We start from the raw sequence: 24,067 nt of genomic DNA on the forward strand, positions 1-24,067 counted from the left end.
AGCAGACTCCCTGCTGAGCTGGAAGCCCGAGAGGGGATCAGTCACGGGACCCCGGGACCATGACCCAAGCTGAAGGCAGACGCTTAACCATCTGAGCCACCCAGGCACCCCATCTTCTGAATTCTTAAGTGCAAGGCAGAATTATATTTAAAAATCCAACCAAAACAAAACTCACGCCCCTACCTCAGTACTCCAGCACTAATTTGATGATTTCCTTCTCACTTTGTCTAGGAATATAAGACCTACAAGGAGAACTTTCTAAAACGCTTTCAGCTTACCAAGTTGCCTCCATATCTCATCTTTTGTATTAAGAGATTCACTAAAAACAATTTCTTTGTGGAGAAGAATCCAACTATTGTCAACTTCCCCATTACGTGAGTATTAACCTGCTTCATTTCTCTTAGGGGGAGTGAGCCTGAATCTCTTTTCATATTTTTGTATTGTTAATCATTTGGAACTGTCTTAGAGGTTGCTGGGAACGGAGCCTACCTATACTATGTAAGTTAAGGGTTATTGGAAGGATACAAATATTTCAGGGACTTCAAAGTTAGATGTTTACCTCGAGGCAGTCCTTTTACCTTCTCTCCTGTTGCTTGCTGGGCAGTGTAGTCTTTCACTGTAGGAAAAACAGTTGATGGAAGTAGGGCAGGACAGGTAGAATTCTGCCTGGCTTCAAAGGTGATCCCGAGCAGTTAGGGTCTTTTCGTCTGTTTGCCGGTCTTTGCATCTGTAGTTAGGCACAGACAATGGGGAGGTTCCACATTTGTTTTGCCATCTTTGTCTTGCCTGTTGGTGAGAAAGATAAATTTTGATATATGGCCTTACTTTTTATCATGTAGTTGCCTTTTTATGAACTTCTGTGAGTATTTTAATGTAAATTTGGAGGAGTTGTACCAGATGCTTTCATTTTACTTCTTTCTAACTCAGCTTCTGTTTTGGGGGGTAGACAGTTGGTTTTCAGTTCTTAGGAGACATGGTTTTTCATGCTCTGAAGAAGATGTCTCTGAGAACATGGAGAAACCTGATGGTAGGACTGGCAGGAGGAGTGATGGTCTCTTTGCTGGCGTTTAGGTGAGAGTGGAGCCCCAAGGCAGCTTCTTGTCGAGAAGGATTTGGGTGGATCTATGATGGGATTAACTTGATGTTTAGCTCAGTAAGATTTTTTGTTTTTTGGTGTTTTTTTCCCCCAAACCCTCACAGAGTAGTTTGGGAGCTGTAATGTGTAAATGCTCATCCCTTCCTTCCCCTCTCTCTCCATCCCTCTCCATTTCTCAGTTGACCAAACCACACCAGCACTACCAGTTTTCTCCTTTGAATGGTTCCAGTTCTTAATTCTGGGTAGTGTTTAAGAGGGTAGTATCTGAAAGTAAAGAAGCCCGAGTGCTGTGCTATTCTAGCTGTGTGACTTTGGGCAGGTTGTTGCATATCTTCTGGAGTTATTCTGACATGGATAAAATGAGAGGCTTGGACTAGTGAACCCTCGGGGTCCTTCCAAGATTAACATTTTATTTTTCCTGTTTCTATGATCACCAGGAATCTGAGAACAGTTGAGAGGATGAGGAGAGGACACTTTTGTAGTTAGCATTACAGGAGAATCTCTTACTTGATTATCCCACACTTTCCTTCCTGTTCTTCACTAGTATCTTGTCTGTGGAACAGAGTGAAATTAGAGGACATGAAAGCCAGCTCTGTGCTACCTTGAGTGAGACCACAGAGAACCTTTCTTTGGAAGTCCATGTAGTGGGGTTCTCTTTCAGAACTGGACTCTTGTGAATTGCCACAGTCACCAGTGTGTTCCTGGGAGGAGGGAGTGCTCTTGACTGGAGGGCAGTTCCGGAGGAAGGAGGACTATGCATCGATGATAGTTCCTGCTCAGTCACCACAGAAATGGCCTCTCTCGTTGGTTTCTTTTTTTTTTTTTTTTTAAGATTTTATTTATTTACTTGAGAGAGAATGAGTGAGAGAGAGCATGAGAGAGGAGAAGGTCAGAGTGAGAAACAGACTCCCCAAGGAGCTGGGAGCCCGATGCGGGACTCGATCCTGGAAGTCCAGGATCGTGACCTGAGCCGAAGGCAGTCGCGCAACCAACTGAGCCACCCAGGCGCCCTCTCCGTTGGTTTCTTTTATGTTGCACCTGGAGTATGTTTATTTGGCTACTTGTTGCATTTAGGTTTTGGTAACTGACTTCATTAGTTTGTTCTTTGGAAAGCGACTTGGGAGAAGTTGAGAAAAAGATAAATTCTTAGCTAGTCATCCTTTTACAGGCTAATTCCGGAAACCTGCATTTTAAATGCTTTGTACACTATAATTACTTTTGGAGTAATATGGTTCTAGATTAGCTAAAGTCTCCACTCTTTTTTTTTTTTTTAAGATTTATTTATTTTAGGGAGAGAGTATATAGGCGAGAAATAAAGAGTGATTGAGCAAGCACACGTGTGAGCGGAGGGAGGGACAGAGGGGGAGGGAGATGAAGAGGGAAAGAATCCCAAGCAGACTCCACGCTGAGCATGGAGCCTGATGCGGGGCTCCATCTCATGACCCATGAGATCATGACTTGAGCCAAAACCAAGAGTCAGATGCTCAACCGACTGAGCCACCCAGGCACCCTGAAGTCTCCGATTTTCAAAGAGGAACCTTTTCCTACCTAATTTTTCTTCTGTGTTTTATTCATAATACATCTTTTTACTAGAGACTGATCATATTTGTGGTGATTAGGTGCCCTTTGCTCATCTGGGGGTAGGGTTTCTGGAGCACAGGATTAGAGCTGTACTTCCAGCTAGTTAGGTGTTCTCTGAATTGGACTGTTCTGATTGGAAGAAGAGTGTAGTGGGAGCCTTTGGCTGTTTTCTAAAACAAAATGATTTTAACATGTATTCATTCCCTTTTATCACTAAACGGTTTTGGTTTAGATATGAAAACATGAGTATTAATACTCCTGAAGATTCTCTAGGACAGGTTCGGATAAAAAGTCTGGACAGGTGTTATTAAAGCAGAGGAGAGGCAGCTGGAGCAGATCACTCTTGGCATCCAGCAGGCCTTCTGGCTCTCTGGAACTCACTTGGATTTCCTTCAACTCCTATCCAGATTATCTTTAACAATAAATGTTGCTTTGCAGTCTATATGGTACTCTTTTAGTCTGCAGAAATAAATAGCTTTCACTAACACGTGGAAATCTCCCTGATGTAATTAGAACAAAGTTACATGTTCATTTATTATTACATAGTTTACATAGAAGAGTTTTTTTATTTTTGGACAGGTAGTGTATTCACAGTCTATAATTCAGAGGGAGATATCCATCTGGAAGTGACCATGGCCGTGACTGCTGTTAGCATTTCCTGTGAATCCTTCATGGATGACATTATTGGAGTTTATGTCTTGAGTGGTAGTACATGAGACGGCATGTCAGTTCTAGAGAGATTAGAAATATAATACACTCTAATGCATGTTCATGGTCACGCTTTCTGTTGTATAGTTTTAACTATAGGAAATTTCATCACAATTGTCTTTGTCCCATTTTCATAGTTGACATTTACTATAGCACTTGGTTTTGCAGTAACTGGTATATACATTTATGCTTCAACTGATGGTTAGAATCCAACACATAAAACATGAAAGGAGATTTATTCCAGATTCAAGAGTGCTTCTCTGTATTTGAAAGGGAATGTTAAGGTATTCAAAATAAAATAGATATTTTGCAGTCCCAGTTGCAGGAACGTAGTCAGTAGTTTCTTTTGGCAACCAGAACTGAAAAATTGGGAAGCTATGGAGTAGCCAGGGTGGGTCACCTAAAGAAGAGAAAGTGGAGCTGCCGAAAGAGGGAGAAAAACAAAATCAGTGTCAGAAAAGAGGTCATGCAAGTCCCTTGGATCTTGCTGCTTCTCCAGGGCCTGGTTCTAGCTGCTTTTCTACCTTACCTTGAGTAAATTCCCCTTCCGTGCTGAAGCTACTCGTTTGCCCATTTTGCCATGTTGAAATTGTGAAAATGATTGTATACAGTGGCAACTCACAGAATCATGCGGTCAGACCTTCCATAGCCAGAGATTAGGGACCCAGCATCGAATGAACACTGCGGCTTTGGTATTCCGAGAGAGGGCAGCATGTTAGTCATGTCTTCCTTAATCCTCACCATCTCAGAGGAGATGGTGACACTCTTTTCATATCCTCAAAGACCTTAGGCTTTGTAACCTGTTCAGATTCCCGTGTATCTCTGAAGCGGCAGAAGCCCTCATTCCAGTTCTAATCTGAATGATGTGAGGCCCCACATCTTTGATGGCCAGACCTCCTTTTTTAGTGTGCTTTCCCCGTAGAGCCAGTCTTTCTAGTTTGTCTCATGCTTGTGGTAAATGATGTGAATTTCCACCAGCCTGGGCTTCTAAGGCTCTGCAGGCCTACCTAGATCTGGGCTTCTAAAATAGGGTTCAGTAGCTCAGTGGTCCATTGATGTAGGACTGTTTCCCTGACCTCCATAGCCTTTGTCTGATCTTGTGGCTTTATTGTCATCATCACTAGAAATGTGGATCTGAGAGAGTACCTGTCTGAGGAAGTACAAGCAGTGCACAAGAATACCACGTATGACCTCATTGCCAACATTGTCCATGACGGCAAGCCCTCGGAGGGCTCCTACCGGATCCATGTGCTTCATCACGTGAGTGGCAGAAATGGTGCTTGTGCCTTTGGCATTTCAGTGGGCAGCTCTCTTTAGTTTGCCTGGTCTTGGCCTTGACTTTGCTGTTCTTCAAGTAAAAGAGCTGTCAGTAGTCAGTGGTTAGTTTCAGGCAGTGATTCTCAATTTCGGCCGCACGTTGTACTCACCTGGGGAGGTTTTTAAATCCTTACACCTGGGCCATTCCAGGCCAGTTAGGTTAGAACAGTGTAATTTGTGCCTGTTGGGTTTCACCTGGAATAGAGGCTGGGGCTGCTGCTAAATATCCTGTAGTGCCCAGGCAGCCCCATAATGAAGGATTATCTGGCTCAAGGTGTCAGTCAGACTTGAGAGATTGCATTAGATTATCTGGAGGTGGGAAGCAGGCAGCATGGTGTTAAATTATCCAGGAGATTCCACTGTGCAGCTAAGGTTGAACACCGCTGTCCCAGACGAGAGCCTTACCACCTGAAGTGGCATTCTCCAGCTAGCAGCATTGACATACAGGAGAACTTGCTAGGAATGTAGAATCTTAGGCCCCACCCAAACCTCCTGGATCAGAATCCGCATTTTAAACAAGACCCTCCAGTATGTAATTAAAGTTTATGAAGCACTGCTCTAAAGGTTTCTTTTAGCTAAAAACACTTCTGAATTTGTCTCAAGCTAAAAATGGATGAAACATGTACTTAAGTTATATTTGGTATCACACGGATTATTAGCACAGATTGTTTTAATTTGACTAGTATTCTGGGACTGTGTAATAACTAGCTCGGTTTATCCAGCATTTCACTGTGCGCTGGAAAGTATGCCAACTGCTTAATGTGTGTTCAGCTCATTTGTATCTTTTTTAAGAAAATGTATTTATTTGAGAGATAGGGAGGGGTGCAGAGAGAATCCTAAACAGACTACGTGCTAAGTGCAGAGCCCAGCACAGGGCTTGATCTCATCATCGGGAGATCATGACCTGAGCAGAAAACAAGAGTCAGCACTCTAAAAGCTCTTTAAATCAAATAATACCAAGCAGAAGCCATGCACCCTCTTTTTTTTTTTTTTTTTTAAATTTTATTTATTTGACAGAGACACAGCGAGAGAGGGAATACAAGCAGGGGGAATGGGAGAGGGAGAAGCAGGCTTCCCCCCGAGCGAGCAGAGAGCCTGATATGGGGCTCGATCCCAGGACACTGGGATCATGACCTGAGCCGAAGGCAGAGGCTTAACCCACTGAGCCACCCAGGTGCCCCCAACCATGCACCCTCTTAATTATGACTCTTTCCAAGTGGTGGTCTAATGACTATTCTGATTTTTCTCACTTTTTGCTGCAGTCCTCTCCTACACCTTTTGGTTTTAGGGAGCACACTAACCCATCCCTTCACACTTTTTGCAGGGGACGGGCAAATGGTATGAATTACAAGACCTGCAGGTGACTGACATCCTTCCCCAGATGATCACGCTTTCAGAGGCTTACATTCAGGTGGGTTAGCCATGAACTTGGTGTGCACTGAACAGAGAGGGTATGGGGCCAGTGAGAGGAATGATGTGGGTGAAGGCAGGAGGTGGGATGGAGTTATACCCTTGGTTAGGCTGGATACCTGTTGGGATGCTCGGGAGGAGTGAGATGGGGCCCGATTATATGACTGTGAGAGCCCAGGGGTGATTGCTAGAAAAGAGAAGGGCTGGGAAGCATGGATGGTTTATGGATGAGCAAGGAGGTTATATGTGTGGCCAAGTTAGTTTTGCAGAGGTTTCAAGGAAGGAGAGCCCAGAATCATCAGGACCCTAACTAGGAGTTGGCTCTGAAGCTTTCCCCAGCATCCCAGGCCAAGTTAGCGCTCTTTGTGACCTCAGAGTGCTTTCTGCATGCCTTTACTAGAGCACCAACCTTAGTATTTTAATGTTCTCTCTATTGGATTGAGAGCTCACGGAGCAGAGTATCTCTTGTTTCTTTTATAACTGCCCTGGTACCTGGCAAAGAAGGAAGACAGAGACTAAGAAAAACCTATAGCTTTGTTTTGTCTTATCACACCGTAAGTTTACTTACAAACACACTATGTTGAATTCAAGAATTTGATCCATTTTTCAAAGAGGCGTAATTCTCTTTAAAATGCTCCCTTTGATATCTGCTTAGTGGGTTAAATAAAACATCCTTATTAAGCATTTGGTATCTTACTATAAAAAAAGGTGCAGCAAATCCAAAGTACAGTCATCCTAATTAGTAACTGCCACTGGTGTTCCACTGAAAATAGCAGTTGTATCCCTGGGTCCTCTTCACAGGGGCTCCTCTGGGGCACAGAGCTTGCGCACCTTGGGCTGCTCTGTCCCAGCCAAGGGCTGTTGGAAGTTCTGCAAAAAGCGCAGAGATCCAAGACGGTAGAAAAGGCAGTGCCACACTGCGTCCTGCTCTTTTCACGACCTTGTCCCCTGGTGTCAAAAAGCTATAGCTTCGTAAAAACGAATGGAGACACTTCCCGTTCTAGAGATAACTCTTTACTGACTTAGTCTGTGGCCCATGACTTTGTCTATTTGTCTATGTCTAGTCTTAACTAGGAGTTCTTTTTTAGAAAGCTAGTTTGGCATAGAGGGTAAGGAGAGGGGGATGGGTAGAAAGATAAAAATCAAACAAAGGGGTATTTCCTGAAGGAAGATGGGGTTTGTTTTAGGGGACAGCCAAAATATGGATGTGGAGCGAGGGGCTGTCCCTCGCCTAGGGTAGAACAGGTACGTGGTAAATGCGTGTGGATTGAGTGCCAGCTCCTACATGTCTGTTGTATTCGTTTCTTACAGATTTGGAAGAGGCGAGATAATGATGAAACCAACCAGCAGGGGGCTTGAAGGAGGAGTTTTGGGTTTTGCTCCCCAGGGCTTTGGCTGAAGGTATAATAATACCAAAAACTGTAGCTGACCATGGGCCGATTGGCACATTCCCTGAACTAACCCGTTTTGTGGGTTCAGGTTCACCCCAGGGCATCAGAGGGGCCCACATGCCTGGGATGGCTCTGCACCATCACGCAGCTGTTCTCTGATCAGTTGATTATAGATTGATGATCCTTTCTCCTTCTTGTCTAGCTCCCCTCTAGCTTGAGCAGGCCAGAACTCTGTAACAGATGTGTGTAATTTCTTTCTGGGCTTCTGGGAGTATCTGAAGGACAAGATAATGTCTTCTCGGTATCAGAGCCTCAGGGTTCTAGGAATAAGAGCATGAAGCCAGTAATGTCCTTCTTCCATCATAGGTGTTTTTCCTGTGGTTCACTTCATTTCCTGATGTGTATTGGAATGGATTAAATGTTTTCCTGTTTTTAAACCAGCCTCTTGTTTTATATCCTTCCCTTAGGCTATTGTCAGCTTGTGGGTGGTGTGTCATTTGGGATGCATTTTGTCTCCAGGTAACAAAATATCTGACTAAAGCAATAAATTCCTGTGCTTAACCAGAAGTGTGGAGGTGGGCGGCTTCAGGCTGAGGTGCAGGGCCATGTGAGGGAAGGAGGAGGGAAGGCAGGCAGGAGGGATAACGGACTGCAGCGCAGTTCTGAGAGTCTGAGCCAGGCCAGTGGGGGGCGCAGAGCAAAGCTTGCTGATGAGAAGAATCAAGCAGAAATGGCTTTCTTCAAGCTCAGCTATTGATGAGGACCAGCCTGGAGAAAGTGTGGCCTCAGCCCAAGCACTGTGGCAGAGCTGAAAATGTGGGCGATGTAAAGACACAGCCGCTGGTGGCAGTCAGTCGCCCACAGCGAGGTCTCTTAAAGGGAGGTAGGATCCCTGCATGTCTGTGGCTGCCACCCTTGACTTCTGGAAGTCAGTGCTGCTGCTGTTTGCTTTTACCTCTTTGACAGCTTCAGGATGTCGCTTGCTGACTCCTCTTCCTCTCTCTGGCTGTTTAAAGTTGAGATTCCTCAGGACTCAGTGCTAGGCTCTGAGGTCAGATCTCTGCCTCCAGAATAGATGATGTCATCCGCCTGCACCACATAGCTGGCTGATGCTCACAAGGAATAGTGCCGTACTGGGCACTCACTGTTCATTCCTGCTGTTGGCAGATCAGCTGTTCGGCAGAAGTACTGCTCAGGTCAGGGTATGGGGAAGTCAGGTTGTTGAGCCCACGTGGAGCCTCTCTTGCTGCCACGATGGCTCACGAGCTCACTGGGCAAGCACCAGAGAAAGGCTGCTGGCTGGCATTCCACAGGTCACGTCACTCGTGTAAACCTCATTATTAAGGGTCTCCTCTGCAGCAGATGCCTTTTGGAGCCATTCAGATGGAAAACAAGTACTTGCATAGTATGTGTATTATGTTACTATAGTAATACATGTAGCATATATATGGTATATAGTATATATAGTGTAGTGTGATAGATCTATATAGTGTATCAAGGAGTCTGTACTTACACCTCTTCCCCAGACTTCCTTTTCACCAGTTTTATAATCCTGCTCATTCTGAATCCCTGACCATCCAACTCAGCCGTTGACAACTGCCCATGAATTAGTTGAGGTCTGAACTTTTGGCTGTCTCACGCTCCAAACATAGTAAGCAACCCAGTATACTGTTTGCAGTTAAGCCCGCTAGAGGATTTCCCTTCACCACTGTCCTTCACTGTCACCCTGAGTGGGGACGAAGTACTGCAGCTGCCCACTTGCAGCCTGGACCAGCATTTTGTACGAATCCGTCTGTACATCAGGCTTGCGTTTCGTCTTCCTTGGTCAGCTGGTCTTAAGGAACGCCCGGGGAGGCAATGCAACAGGAGTTGGTCTTAAAGGAATGTGGGCCACCTGCTCATGTAACTTGTGCCTTTTGGCCTTGACTGAGGTTGGTTTAATAGACTACCCATTTAATGGTAGCTTGCAGCCGCACTTGGCCAATATTAGGGCTCGTTGAGTCAGACCACAGCAGGTTCATGAGTGCAGGAGATGCAGTTTGCATGGTCACCTGTTAGCCCGTGTTTAGGTGCTCAGTCTGTTATGGCCCACTAGCTAGCCAGCAGCTGTTTCTCAGGAGGAGGATAGGTACCTGCAGAAGATGAGGGCATAGACTTGCTCCCAAATCCTGAAATTCTGCACTGTGATTCTCCTGGTGGTTCTTGTCAGAGGCTCCATTCAGCATTCCCATTTGCCAAGGACACTTCAAAATGTCGGCCAGCCTGGATCCTTAGGTGCAAGGAGTAGAGCAGTCTATCTGACTGCTTGTGCTTTGGAAACTTCTTGTCCTGGCCTCCCTTTGAAACTAGTAGCTCTACAGCGATCTCTAGCTGAGTTAAAGTAGCACACCCTAACGTAGTAAGTGGTAAGTGTTAAGAGGTATAGCAGCTTGTCTTTCACAAAGGAGGGGATACTTTGACGTACTCTAGACCACACTGTAGATCCCCAGAAACCTCTAAGGTAGCTGGCCCCTGAATTGTTTCAGGGTTAAATCCCACCCTCTTGTTTGCTTATGTCTTACTAAGACATCTAAAGTACTTGTCACGGGGTGCTTGGGTGGCTGTTGACTGTTTGACTCATGGTTTGGGTTCCGGGATCGAGCCCCACATCGGGATCCACACTCAGCAAGGAGTCTGCATGTCCCTCTCCCTCCCACTCTGCTCTTCCCCTCACTCACGGTCGCTCTCCTCTCTCTCTCTCTCGAAAATAAAATCTTAAAAAAAAAAGTACTCGTCACTTCCTGCTCATTGCCTAGCATCATCATACTGTCATCAGCGTAGCAGATAAGTGTGATGTTTTGTGGAATGTCAGGATAACCAAGATATCCGAACAGTATGATGGTAGGGGGAGAATTGACATTGTCCTGAGACAACACTGTGAAGGTGTCCTGCCAGGTAAAAGCTAACTATTTCTTGTGATCTTTATAAATTGATATGGAGAAAAAAGAGCTAAAGCTGCAGGCCAAGGACCGAGGGCTGTGCTGTATTATCAGTAAAGACGCTACATCTGGGACAACAGCTTCAGCTGGAGTCGCCATCTGATTACGTTTACCGTAGTCTGACGCTATTCTCCAGGATCCATGTGACTTCGGCACAGGCCCTCTGCCACTCTCATCCTAGTTTAAGCTATCACTAACTTCCGTTTACAATGGTCTCCTAACAGGTCTCCGCCCCTTCTTGTGGCCGCTTCTCCCTATTCATTCACACTTTGGCCAGACCAATCCTTCAAAGCACACGCCTAATCAAGTTATTTCTCCCACATACCCTGATTTCCCACTGAAGACACTTTGTTGGCTCTTAGATGGAAATCCTTAGCCTCTCAGCCTCAGGACTTGGGAAGTTTCTCCTGGTTGTCAGTCCCAGGCTCCCTGTCTTTCCTTCCATTGCTCAGATGGGCCATAGGATGCAGGCCTTTCTGCCATCTGCTTCCTCTGCTAGGGATGCTCTCTCCCTTTTAACTTGCTCTTCCTTTGCCTCTCTGACCTCTCACACCTCCTCAGTACCATGTGTGTCTCTGAGTGGTAACACAGATCATACCTGAGGTGTTCCTTTTTTTTTCCTGCTGTGATTCCGTGATGAATGTCTGTCTTCCCAACTAGGCTCTAAGTTCCCAAAGGGCAGACAGGAACTGTTTTTTTGTGCCTAGCCCTACATAAATGCTCGGCACTTAAAACTCAGCTGCTAACTTAATGTTCATGGGGCAAGTTATATAGTGCTAAGTCTGTGTTCTCTGTAGGTTTGTTTTGCACAAATGATTTTGTCTTTTTTTTTTAGATAATTTGAGAGAGTGGGGGAGCATGACGGGGGGAGCATCAAAGCGAGAAGTAGGCTCCCTGCTGAGCAGGGTGCCCAATACGGGACTTGATCCTGGGACTCCAGGATCAGATTTTGTCTATTTTTTTTAAGATTTTATTTATTTATTCATCTATTTATTTGAGAGGAAGAGAGAACATGAGTGAGGAAAGGGGCAGAGGGAGAAGCAAACTCCCTGTTGAGCTCAGAGCCCAATGTGGAGCTTGATCCCAGGCCCCTGAGATCATGACCTGAGCCAAAGGCAGACACTTAACTGAGCCACCCAGGTGCCCAGATTTTGTTGCTTTAAACCCACCCAAGATATTGACAATAGACACTGTTGCCTGAAATGTTTAGAACCACTGCTCAGAGCTGATTCTGTGTGCAGAAGTTTTAGGGCCTTTGTGGGTGACATGTGCTTCCACCACTGCTGTCTGAACTGGGGTCACAGGCTTCTGGTTTGGAGACCTCAGGGTCTGTCTGGTCTGACCAGCACATGAGAGAAAAGTGGAATTTGTGTCTTCTTAGCCAGAAATCACAAAGGAAAAGACAGATACATGGAACACATAACCTAAAGGTAAAAGACATATGACAGGATGAGTTTTACAACTTATAGGACAGTAAAGAATATACCTAATATATTTTTACTGATAAAAAAGAGAATACTCCAGGGGCTCACAAGCAGGGTGGCTCAGTCAGTTAAGCATCCGCCTTTGGCTGAGGTCATGATCCCAGGCTCCTGGGATGGAGCCCCGTGTGGTTGTGGTCAGGCTCCCTGCTCAGCGGGGAATCTGCTATCCACTCTCCCTCTGGCCCTCCCCACTGCCCCTCCCCACTGCTCATGCATACTCTCTCAAATAAATAAAATCTTAAAAAAAAAGAAAAAGGAAAAGAATACTTCTATGGAAAATTGAGCAAAAACCCCAATAGGCATTTCACAAAAGATAAAATACAAATGGCCAATAAATATGTAAAAAAGTGTCTACTTCGTAACTGAAGAAAGGGAAAATAGAACAAGCAGGGAGGTTGTTTTTACATTTTAGATTAGCAAAGATTTGAAAGATTGCTAATACTGAGGGTTGGTGAGAGTGGAGAAGAGGCACGTGTTTGTTACTGGGATAGAAGCCTATGTGGCTGGCACAGAGGGGTAGTGTGTGATGCAACCTCTAGTAGAAGTAAAGATGTGTGTAGTTTTCATCCCCCAAATTTCACGTCTTGCAATTGACTTGAAGGAAAAGGTCAATTATTTTTATTTTATTTTACTTTATTTTATTTATTTTTTAACATTTTTTTAAAGATTTTATTTATTTATTTGACAGAGAGAGATCACAAGTAGGCAGAGAGGCAGGCAGAGAGCAGGGGGGTGGGAAGCAGGCTCCCTGCTGAGCAGAGAGCCCGATGCGGGGCTCGATCCCAGGACCCTGGGATCATGACCTGAGCCGAAGGCAGAGGCCTTAACCCACTGAGCCACCCAGGTGCCCCTAAGATTTTATTTTTAAATAATCTCTACACCCAACCTGGGGCTCAAGCTCATAACCCTGAGATCAAGAGTTGCAAGCTTTGGGGCTTGCAACTTTGGGGCTTTCCCTGCTTAGCAGAGAGCCTGCTTCTCTCTCTCCCTCTGCCTGCTGCTCTGCTTACTTGTGCTCTCTCTCTGTCAAATAAATAAATAAAATCTTAAAAAAAAAAAAAAAAGAAAAGAGTTGCGAGCCTCACCAACTCAACCAGCCAGGAGTCCCTGGAAGTATTCTTTCTATTATTTATTATTTTTTATTTTAATTTAAAAAAAGATCTATTTATTCATTTCAGAGAGAGAGGGGGAGGAAATCTTATGCAGACTCCCTGCTGAGCACAGAGAGGCGGGGCTTTATGCCCAAACCCCCAAGATCAGCACCTGAGCTGAAACTAAGCCAGCCACTCAACGGACTAAGCCACCAGGTGCCCCCAGAAAGATTAATTTTAAATGAACAAAGCAGTTACTCAGTTTACAAAGCAGATGTAGAATGTTTCCATTTTTGTACATCTGTTATATATAGGGGTGCCTGGGTGGCTTAGTCAGTTAAGCAGCTGCCTTTGGCTCGGGTCATATCCTGGGATTGGCCTAGAGTCAGGCTCTGTGCTCAGTGGGGACTCTGCTGCTCTCTCTCCCTCTCTGCCTCTCTCTCTCTTGAATAAATAAATAAAGTCTAAAGAAAAAAAATCTGTTACATCTATTTTTGTATATGTGTAGAGAAAAGTTCGGAATGATCTGTGATAAAATGTTACAATGATTATGTTGTGGATTTTAAATCTCAGTCATTAATTAGGGGGACATGAGACTATCTTTATTGTTTTATAATTGAACTAATTTGGGCTCTTAAGCCCCCAAAATATAACATTTCCATTAGAAAGTGACTGAACCCCTTCTTATTTTTTTATTTATTAAAAAAATTAATTTATGAGAGACAGAGAATCCCAAGCAGGCCCCACACCCAGCATAAAGCCCCATACAGAGCTCAGTTTCACAACCCTGAGATCATGACCTGAGCTGAAATCAAGAGTCTGTTGCTTAACTGACTGAGCCACCCATGTGCCCAGCCCTTTCTTTTTCTTTTTTTTCTTTCCTTTCCTTTCCTCTCCTTTTTTTTTCTTTTCTTTTTTTAATAACATATAATGATTATTTGTTTCAGGGGTACAGGTCTGTGATTCATCAATCTTACACAATTCACAGCACTCACCGTAGCACGTACCCTCCCCAGCGTCCATCACTCAGCCACCCCATTCCTCCCAACCCCCCTCCCCTCCAGCAACCCTCAGTTTATTTCCTAAGATTAAGAGTCTTTTATGATTTTTCTCCCTCTCTGGTTTTGTCTTGTTTCATTTTTCCCTCCCTTCCCCTATGATACTCTGCTTCGTTTCTCAAATTTTTCATATCAGTGAGATCATATGATAATTGTCTTTCTCTGATTGACTTATTTCGTTTAGCATAATACCCTCTAGTTCCATTCATGTCCTTGCAAATGGCAAAATTTTGGTTTTTTGATGGCTGCATGGTATTCCATTGTATATATACACCATATCCTCTTTATCCATTCATCTGTTGATGGACATCTAGGCTCTTTCCATAGTTTGGCTGTTGTGGACATGCTGCTATAAACATTTGCAGCCCCTTCTTTTAATACTCAGCCCCTCTTGGGTTACTAACGACTGGACCCTACTTCCATTTTCTCTGGGAATGACTGACAAAGTGCCCTGTAATGAGGGGAGGTACTGGGGATTGTACTGTCCCTGGTCCTCTCGGTCCCCCTGTCCTTGCACTGTGATGGGCTCTCATGTCTGACTTCTGTTCCTCTCAAGGTGCATGACATCTGTCAGTGCTTTGTCCCCAGTCATGGGCTCTTGAGGACCCCCCATTTTGTCCCACGTGGATTCTGATGGCCTCTTGGGCACTGGGGGTGTGCTTGCCCTTCTGCACCATGGAGGGGGCACCCTCTGAGGCTGTCCTCAGGCCTATTTGCTAGGCCCCCCTTGAAGGCTGTATTTTGCACTCTTCCTGATGCCATGTTGGAGGCAGCCTTCTCCGAGGGACTTGTGTTCTCCTCACACCCTGGGAAGTGAAGAACAAGTCCTCTCTGTTCTTCGGCCCTCACACCTCCTGGGGCTTTTCCTTTCCCACCCTGCTCTGGGGGTGCAGGATGCTGAGCATGTCTCAGGGACCCCCTGAGTCTCAGCTGCAGCCGCCTCCTGCAGTTCTCTCCTCCCACAAGCTGGTCCTCTCCTGACCTTCCTGTTGCGTGAAAGCCTGTCTGCCATCCTCAGGAACTCATCCCCACACTTGCCTCACCTCCAGGCTCTGTCTCGTCGTCATCTTCCCAGCCGAGCTTTTAAAAAATTTAAAGCATTCTTCTCTTGGAGATCTTGACCTTATGATCAAAATAATGGTATGCAAGGCAATAGTCTGCTATAGATTTACAAAAATCCACTTACAAGTTCAAATTCAGAGGCCAGGGATTTGTGTACATCCTTACCCCAAGTGTATAGAAAGCTTTTCTCTGCAACTTAAATGGTGGTGATGTGGGGAAAATGGATTGGAAATGTCTATAGCTCAGTGCCAAAGTATACATATCCTGCTCTCGTCCTCTCCTGGGATTGGTAGGATTGGGGTGATTTCCACTCCTTTGTCACCTGCAGTTTCTGAATTTTCTGAAATAAACATGTATTTCTTTCATAATAGGACATATAATAACAAAAGTTCTTATATTATAAATAAAAGGACACTTCCCAGGCACTTAGGTCTTTAAAGTTTAAGGTTTATTTAATTTTATTGCTGCTGTTGTATATTTTGATTTTTCGAGTGCCCTAACAACCTCCTTCTTATTCTTTGGGAGAGGGGAGTGTGAGAGGTGGGCTGGAAGCGGTTACCAGAGGGAGAGGTACCGTGGGCACCTACCTCTCCCTTAAGGATCAGGGTGATGTCGCTGTCCGGTCCAGCTGCCCTAGGCGTGAGGCTGTGGCTTTGGGGGCATTTTATTTTATTTTATTTATTTATTTTTTTTTTTAAAGATTTTATTTATTTATTTGACAGACAGATCACAAGTAGGCAGAGAGAGAAGGGAAGAAGCAGGCTCCCAGCTGAGCAGAGAGCCCGATGCGGGGCTCGATCCCAGGACGCTGGGATCATGACCTGAGCCGAAGGCAGCGGCTTTAACCCACTGAGCCACCCAGGTGCCCCTTTGGGGGCATTTTAAATGACTGTCTTTTTCCTTTTAGTGTGAAGCAATAGGTTTTATTAGTATTGTTATAGGCATTGGGTTACATAGAACTGATTTTTAGCATGTGCCCCAACTGAGCTTTGAGGAGATAAATCATAGCAGAAATGGAATCATGCTGGAATTTCCACCAAAACTTGGAAGCTCACCTTACACAAAGATAAAAAGAAAACCCCTTTTTACATCCTAAAATGATAGCTCTTAAGCAGGAGAAATTTCAAATATGAAAGCTTGTCCAGTCACCTCCCCACCCTGCTTGAGTCCTGCTATGTCCATTCTTGACAAGTCAGAGATTTTCTGACTTTAAAAAAAAAAAAAATGTTGACTTCATGTATCTATCTTTTATGGTACTTGATGTTCCCATTTTTTAAATTCTTCTGAATCTGAGTTTTGTAAAAGTATTAGCAAAATCACTGTAAAAGCCCGTATCTGATGCACATGGAGATGAAAGTGAGGTGGGTCCTGGCTTCTACCCCGCTGTCCTCTTGGAGCCAGGGGAGGACTGTGTGGCTGACAAGTTCCGGGGGACCCAGTCTTGGGGTGCTGTGGAAGCTGGCTGGCTCCAGTGGGGTGTGAAGTCTGGCCGGAAGTTTGTGGGCTGGGCCGGAAGCCCCCTCTTGCAGATCTCTGGAAGATGCCCCCCCAGGCTGCTCCTCACACCCAGAGAGGAAGGGAGTGGCTCTGCTTTGGGCTGTGGTTAGAGACAGGAGAGGTAAGCCTGACGACAGGACTGAGGTTACAAGCTGCGGGCTCATGGCCCATCAGCTTAAAGGAGATGGGGAAGGTGACCATGGTGGTGAAAGACTTCTTCTCAGTGTGGGCAGAGGGCAGGGAGCCTGAGGAGGAGGCTTGGCACATGGGAGAGCTAAAGAATCCTAGAAACCACTTTATTCGATCCCCCCTTTACCACTGAGGAGAATGTGAGCCAGAGAGGGGCAACGTATCTTGGCTGGGGAACCCGTAGTCAGTTGATGGCAGAGTCGGGACCAGAACCCAGGCCCCCTGGGCCAATCCATTGCTGTTCCTGTTCCGACGGGGTTGGAAGGCCCAGTTCTTCTGGTGCTGGAAGCCTTAGGAGCTGGGGAAAGAGACCACCCTGGTCTCCTGGGCAGCTCCCTGGCCTCCAGGATCCCCCAGCTGTCATCAGGGTGGAGGGGAAACATAAATTTGGTCCTTGTGGGATAGCTCTGAGTTGGGGCAGACTCTTCTAACCCAGTGCCTCCCACAGGGGCTTGTGATTCTAGAGAGATTCAGCAGCAGGCCTGGGCTGCCCCACTCAGACGGAAGAGTTGGACCCTGGGGCCTGAGCACAAAGAGGGCATGGGGTTCATCATATTCCTCACAGTGTAGACCTAAAACATGGCCTGGCCATAGACACCCATGATATTTAAAAAAAAAAAAAAATGAGTGAACAGATGAATATATGAGCATTATGTTAGGGCTGGCTCCAAGCAGAATGGTGAAGTGGGCCAAGTTCTTTCTCAGGGACACTTCTAGCCCACAGTTGCTGTGTCTGCCCTTCTCAGAGTCATTCCCCTGCCCTGAGGGCCGGGGTCACAGGGGCTGCGTCTGACTCACCCCTCCATCCTAAGATGCTACCTCTGACTTAGACAATGACAGGAAGAGAGAAATGTGTCTTGGGAAAAGGTCGTCAAATGATGGTAGGGTTCCTGGCTTCTATGGGGACAACATCTTTGTGCAGGAAAGTGTGATTTCCCCTGAACTTCAGGAAAGATTGGCCTTGGTATGTCAAATACGGAAGATCAGTGAGCACAGAGGGTGAAGTGCAGCTCCTCCTGAGGCCTGGGACAGGACGAGGGAGGTGGGAACTGGGCCTAGCACCGAGGGTGGTGGGATTCTGAGGAGAGGGAGTGGGGGAGGCCATTCTTGAGATCGTGCTGTGAGGGGCACTCAGGAGCCTTGAGTTGTGGCCTATGAGGGGGAAGATGGGGCAACCAGCAGCAGTGACTAGCTCTTCCTGCTTGGGGACACAGGGCCCCTGTCCCGATGGGGACAGGACCCATCTACCTCTTCCTCCTCTTCCTCCCCTCAGCTGGGAACCCAGACTCACCTGGCATGGCTTTGCGTTCTCGTCAGAAGTGAGGAATGTGGATACACTCGAGAGGACTGAATGTGGTCCTACATGCCCCCAGGGCCTGCCAAAGGGACAGCGTTAGGCCCAGAGGCCTTGCACCCTGTTCCCATTTCCCAGCTCTGAGGGGGATGGGAAGCTCCTGCTGGAAGGGGCAGTTTTCACTTCGCCTGCCTCTGGTGGTTGCTCTTGGTGTGACCCTGTAGATCTCTGGAGCCACTCCTGAGCCATGGGCCTTCTAGGTTTGGAGCCTGAGGAGGTAGGATGCTTGGCCCAGAACACCCACTTTGCAGCCCCTGCCCCCACTGCTCACCAAACAACCCCCATTCCACAATGTGCATCAAACCACGCTTTTTAAAGCTGCCCCATCCTTTCCTCTATGTCTCCTTGTCCCTTCTCTTGCAGCTTTTCCTGGACCCCAGTTAAAATAGCGTCCTGGGCCTGCACTCCTGGGGTTGCCCTGGACCCTGAGGACCCGAGCCTCTGCTGGTGATCTGGAGCCGGAGAGGGTGGGGGCCCTGGGAGCCAAGGAAGGCCCTGGCACCTGCTGGGAGGGAGCGAGCACCTGACAGGTGGCGTGGGCATCCCGGCCCCCGGACACTAGGGTCTGCAGCTGAGGTGTGTGCTGCTCCACAAACCGCTCACACTGAGGAAGGAGAAAGAAACAGGTGTCGGAGGAACCGGGCCTGCTCAGAACTCTCCCCTTCTCTGCATCACTCCAGTGCTCCCTCCTGACCCACTGGCGGTCCCGCCATCGCCCCCACTGAGCAGTTCTGGCTGGGAAAAGGCTGGTGCGGACTCAAACGGAGGGTTTCTGTTGGGAAAGCCGGAGACTCTGGAGAGGGAGGGTCTTGAAACTCAGACGCAGGGGCAACATCTTAGCCACCACCTTCCCATCCCCCCAAATTTCGGTTCTAGAAATCTTAAAGCGCCTTTGGTCTTGGCAGCCTGGTGTGGTGGGTAGAAAGCTGCCTCCTGGGCAGGTTGTCAATAGGCTTGCCTCAGGACCTGACTTTGTGAAGGGAGTTCGCTGTTGGGACTCTGAGTCCTGGGACTCTAGGGCCTTCAAGCCCGGCTCTCTTCGTGGATGAATGTGTTCCCGGTGAGCAGAGAGATGGGGCAGGACAGAGGGGACCCTGGAGAGAAGGCCAGGCCCTCCGCTGCTCCCATGGGCCTGCTGTTATTCGTGTCCTTACTCTGTCTGCGAGGGAGGCCTGCAGGTCCTCTGGGGCCCATGCCCTTTGTCCAAGGGTGACCCCTGACCTTGGCAGGTTTTGCCCTGTGTTATTGTTCCAAGGTTTTGGGGCCATGTTCTGCCTGTTTGATCCCCTTCAGGGCAGGGTTAGACTCTGTGTGTCTCTGACTGGGAAGCCTTTCCCGGGATCCCCCCTCCAGTGGGGGCAGGCCCGTTGTCCCAAGTCCCCCGTGTGCCCATCCCTCACCTTTTGCCTGTCCAGCCAGGGGCTGAGGCAGGCCTGGCGTATTGCCTGCGGCACGGCCTGCTCGCTGCTGTTCCCAGCCTGCGTGGTCACGAACATGCAGACGTGGCACTCGGGCTCTTCAGGGGACCCTTCTCCAGGCAGGGACTCCAGAGCTGGGAGGACTGGAGAGAAAACCATCAGGACTGCCCTGCAGAGGAGCTCAGTTCCAGTCCTGACTGGTGCAGTGCCAGGGGGAGGGGGTTGGGAGGGTTGGGGAGGGTGGGAGGTAGAGGGTGAGGAGCCGGAAGGGGCAGGGCGGTGCAAGGCCAGGGCTGGGGAAGAGGAGCATGGGCACTGGGGAGGGGCCGGGGCGGCAGGCTCACCGGCGCCGTCCTCGTTGGAGCAGCGGAGGACCAGGCCGCAGACCAGCTGGGGCAGCACGCGGCCCAGCAGCGCATCGAGCAGCAGGACAGTGTAGCGCTCAGCCAGGCACTGGCAGATGCCACCCACCACCAGGGGTACGACGTGGCACACCTGGCCCACAGCCATGGCCAGCACACCCTGGGGCGGGGGCAGACACAGGGCACGGTGGGACCTGCCCCAGCAAGGTCTACACCGCGCCCGGCAGCCGCAGGCACTTTTTAGTTTGACCCTGCACCCTTCTGGGAGGGGGAATGCTTATGCCATTTACAGATAAGGACACTGGGCCTCCAAGCGTGCAAGGGGCCCAGCCAGAGTCACCAAGTGAGTGCAGGAGCCAGGCCACCATCCCAGCTCGGTGTCCACAGGCTCTGGGAGCGCAGGAAGTAGCATGGCCAGCCCAGAGGGGCAGGCATCAGCCGGGCCACATGGTGATCAGACCTGCGCCTTCTCCCTGCAGACGCCAGGCTTGCCACATTTCCCTGCAGTGGGATCAGCTTTCATCTGTGGCTCCCAGAGCCCCTGGGGGAAGCAAGGATTTTCCCCAGCCCACCCCGATTCCAAACTCCACCTCCTTGCTGAAGGGCAAGGAGAGAGGCCGAGGTGATGGACACTCTGGCTCATTCCCTCCCTTCTTTCTTCTTTCAACCAACCCGGGTCAAGAACCTGGACGCCCCAGGCTGGCCTTGGCTCTAGCTCTGCTTGTGGCCACGCTGTCCCCTGTTGGTGGGAAGGTAGGGGCGGGCGCAGGACACTGAACTGTATGTCTCTCGGCTGCGCTACCTTCCAAACGGGCTCATTTCACCAAATGCTTGTGCATTTCACCTGCTTGTGTCAGAACCCACGCTTGCCTAACCTCCCTACTTCGATGACAGAGGACCGGTTCTTGCTCTGCCCAAGGCTAGCCTGTCGACTCGTGCCCTGGACCCCCACCCCCACCTTCTCCAGTACGTTACCGGCCCTGTCCTCTCTCCCCACGTCACTGCTTCTCCCATCTGTTGGCCGGTCTCATCAGCACACAAGTGCGCCAAGAAATCGCTAAAAACCTCACTTGTTGGGGCACCTGAGGGGGGCTCAGTCGGTTGAGTGTCCAACTCTTGATTTTGGCTCAGATCTTGATTTTAGGGTGGTGAGATGGAGCCCCGTGTTGGGCTCCCCGCTGATCCTGGAGCCTGCTTAAGATTCTCTCCTTGTCCTCCCCCCACCCCTACTATGTTGCTCTCTCTAAGAAAAGAAAAAACAAAACCCTGGGATTCTTTGCCATCCGATGACGAGCCGCTGGTGGGCAAGACCCAGGTCCTGTTCACTTTTGTTCTTTGACACCTGGCATGAGGCCTGGCATATAACGGGGGGGCTTTACAAGTGTTGAATGAACTCTAGTTCTCACCCCCAGGGGGCCTGAGCTCTGGGGTCCTTTGTGTGGCCCCTGACAAGGATATGAGGAAGGGAAGGGGAGGGTAGAGCTATGGAAGGCCCTGCCAAGCTCCTCGTATTCTTGGATGTCTCACCTTGGGAATCACAACCTGGATCCGCTTGATCAGAGTCCTGCACAGCCAGCAGTAGGGGAGGGGGATGGGCAACCGCCGCTCGGACAGATCCTGGGGAGAGAATCACCCCCAGGTGAGGCCAGGCTGGGCACTGGGAGGAGGCTTCCTCCAGGCTCTGCCTCCCCTGCCTCCTCTTCCCCTTTCCCCCTCCTGCCTTAGGCCCTGCTTAGAGCTTCTTGTCCCCGTTCTGGCTCTGCCCTCTTCAGGGCAAGTGCTTATGGGCCTTGGCTGTGGCCTCGCTGTCTGGAAGCCCACCTATCTGTGTAAGGGGCCAGCAGTGCGGGGGACCTCTGTCACCGAGGTATGAGGCCCAGCCCTCACCTGGAGGGCTCCCGGCAGCCCCGGGAGGATCAGCTTCTCCGGCAGCAGGTCTGACAGCTCTGGCTCCTGCCCAGGCTCTGGACGCCCAAGTTTGCACAGGCCCAGGTGACTGCAGATGACCTTTGGGTTCTAGGGAACAGTGCAGGGGGAGGGAGTGGTCACTAAGACCCCTGGCTTTGGGCCTGGAATGGGGGGCAGCAGGCTAGATGGGGGCTGTGGCCTAGGGCTCTGTGGTGAGGGTTGGGGGAGCCAAAAGGCAGAGGTGGGGCTATGTGGGGTCTTACGGCAGGTGTCTGGGGATGTGGGTGAATGAGCACACGCATGTTTGTTTGTGAGAATGGATGAGTGCAAGCATGAGGGTGAAAGTGTGTTTGTGTGTGCAAGTATGTGATTGTGTGGGTTCTGCGTGAGGCTGTGTGTGTGGTATGAGTGTGTGAACAAGTGTGAGTGTGAAGGGTGTGAGGTGTTTGGTAAGCCCATTGTGTGGGCCCATCCCACTTAGGTAAGCCAGTAGGGCTGACTTGGGCCATCTGGCTGTGGGCCTCTATGTCTCCTGGACTGGTCACAGTGGGAGGGGGCGTGGGGGGGTGTGGGCTGGGGTGTTGTGTGGGTAACTCTCGGCGTGGCTGGACATGGGGGCCATCGGGGAGGCAGGATGGAGGTGAGGTTGCTGCGCCCTCACAATCTGGCTCTGGAAGTAGTCGATGACCACTGGGAAGTAGGTATCCAGCAGGTGACGGCACTGCGGCACAAGCAGCTTCAAGGGGAGAACGTCACACTCTTGCTCCAGGAACTTGCGCACCGTGTCCTGGGAGGCAGTGAGGAGACAGGTTATAGAGGGGACAGTCAGGCTGACCCCTCCAAGGTCTGTGCCCGCCCAAGTCCCTGGATGCAGGCTGGCCACCCTCTCCTGGGGCACCAGAGTTGAGAGAGTGCCAAGGGGTTAAGTAGCTGGCTACAAGGACAATTCTCCCCCTTGGGACAGACCATCTGTTTGTGCTGCTGAGCTCACTCCCAGGTCCCTCTCCTGGCCAGGAGATTCCTGGAGTCTCCAGGCAAACCCATGCCTCACTCTTGGCCTGGAGATGGTCTCTTTAGGGGGCTGACCTCTATGTCCTGTTCTGTCCCCCATCTCTTGGCCCCCAAGCTTCATCCAGGATCTGGACCTCATCACCTGAAAAATGGCCTCCTTCGTCATCTTGGTGAGGATCCGGACGATGTCCTCACATTCCTGACACAGGTCATCCTGGGGAGGGGGCCCCAAGGTGGAGCATTTGATGGGGGGGGGCATGCTCCCAGCTCAGGTGCATGAGGCTGAAAGAGCGCTCCAAGGCACAGGCAACTACCTGCCCCCGTCCCGTCCCGTCCCATCTCATCCAGTCCCATCCCCTCCCATCCCGTCCTGTCCCATCCCCTCCCGTCCCAACCCGTCCCATCCCGTCTCATGGAATCCCATCTTATCATCCATCCCGTCCTACCCCTGGGGGGCCTTGAGTTCCCTCAGGTGCAAGCAGAGGCTACCCAACACTCCCTATGCCAAGCCTCCAGTCCCTGCGCCTCCGAGGGAGGTACTCACAGCTCTTGCGTAGCCCCAGACTTCCTGTAGGCAGTGCCCCAGGGCTCTGCACTGCAGTGCGTGCTCCAGGCTCTGACACCAGAACTCGGGGCCCCGGGCACAAGCCAGGGACGAGGCAGTCCAGTCAGCTGTGATTTGGGGCCAGAGCAGCCATGGAATTTAGGCCACGCCTGGCACTCTGACTTCACCCAACCTCCAAATCTAATTTTACTAGGAGCACTGGGGCCTTAGAGATGCTGGAGTCAGAAGGAGCAGGGTTCCACCTGCTCTAGTGCCCCCCCGCCCGGTGTGTATCCTCGGACAAGCCCGGGAACCTCTCTGAGCCTCAGCTGCCTCATCTTAAAATGAGGATATTGAACGAACTGGGGATAATGCCTGGCTCAGAGCCTGGAGATGGCCGGGAAGTCTCCTCCACACCTAGCTCCAGGCGAGAGGGAGCTGAGGAGAGGCTGGGGAGACTCACCAGCACCGGGGCCACACAGCGTGGGGAGCAGCAGCAGCCACAGCAGCAAGTGTGACTGGGCCATGTCACCTCCACAACCTGGATGCCCTGCTTGGGCGGGGGCCCTTATACCTGGCTGGGGGGAGGGGGGCAGGGCTCTGGGGGA

General features: G+C 49.4%; 2 protein-coding genes across 2 annotated transcripts in view; one reads left to right on the forward strand and one right to left on the reverse strand.

The window, feature by feature from the left end:
- Positions 1 to 7,944, forward strand: part of USP39 (ubiquitin specific peptidase 39) — a 28,709-nt gene extending 20,765 nt beyond the window's left edge. The window contains exons 10-13 of the mRNA XM_080813306.1: positions 232 to 374; positions 4,510 to 4,645; positions 6,027 to 6,113; positions 7,424 to 7,944. Of these exons, the coding sequence (XP_080669432.1) occupies positions 232 to 374; positions 4,510 to 4,645; positions 6,027 to 6,113; positions 7,424 to 7,471 (414 nt within the window). The 3' untranslated portion in view covers positions 7,472 to 7,944. The remainder of the gene's footprint in view (positions 1 to 231; positions 375 to 4,509; positions 4,646 to 6,026; positions 6,114 to 7,423) is intronic.
- A 10,231-nt stretch (positions 7,945 to 18,175) lies between these two features.
- SFTPB (surfactant protein B) lies at positions 18,176 to 23,986 on the reverse strand (the record flags this gene model as incomplete). The annotated part of the gene is made up of 10 exons (XM_080812676.1): positions 18,176 to 18,238; positions 18,740 to 18,820; positions 19,617 to 19,777; positions 19,979 to 20,156; positions 21,524 to 21,613; positions 21,860 to 22,012; positions 22,566 to 22,691; positions 23,058 to 23,129; positions 23,460 to 23,587; positions 23,923 to 23,986. The coding sequence occupies 10 exons, from the start codon at positions 23,984 to 23,986 to the stop codon at positions 18,176 to 18,178; spliced, it is 1,116 nt and encodes a 371-aa protein (XP_080668802.1).
- Between the last annotated feature and the right edge of the window lie 81 nt (positions 23,987 to 24,067).

Source organism: Martes martes (assembly GCF_963455335.1).
Source record: "Martes martes genome assembly, chromosome: 9".
Taxonomy (NCBI): Eukaryota; Metazoa; Chordata; class Mammalia; order Carnivora; family Mustelidae; genus Martes; species Martes martes.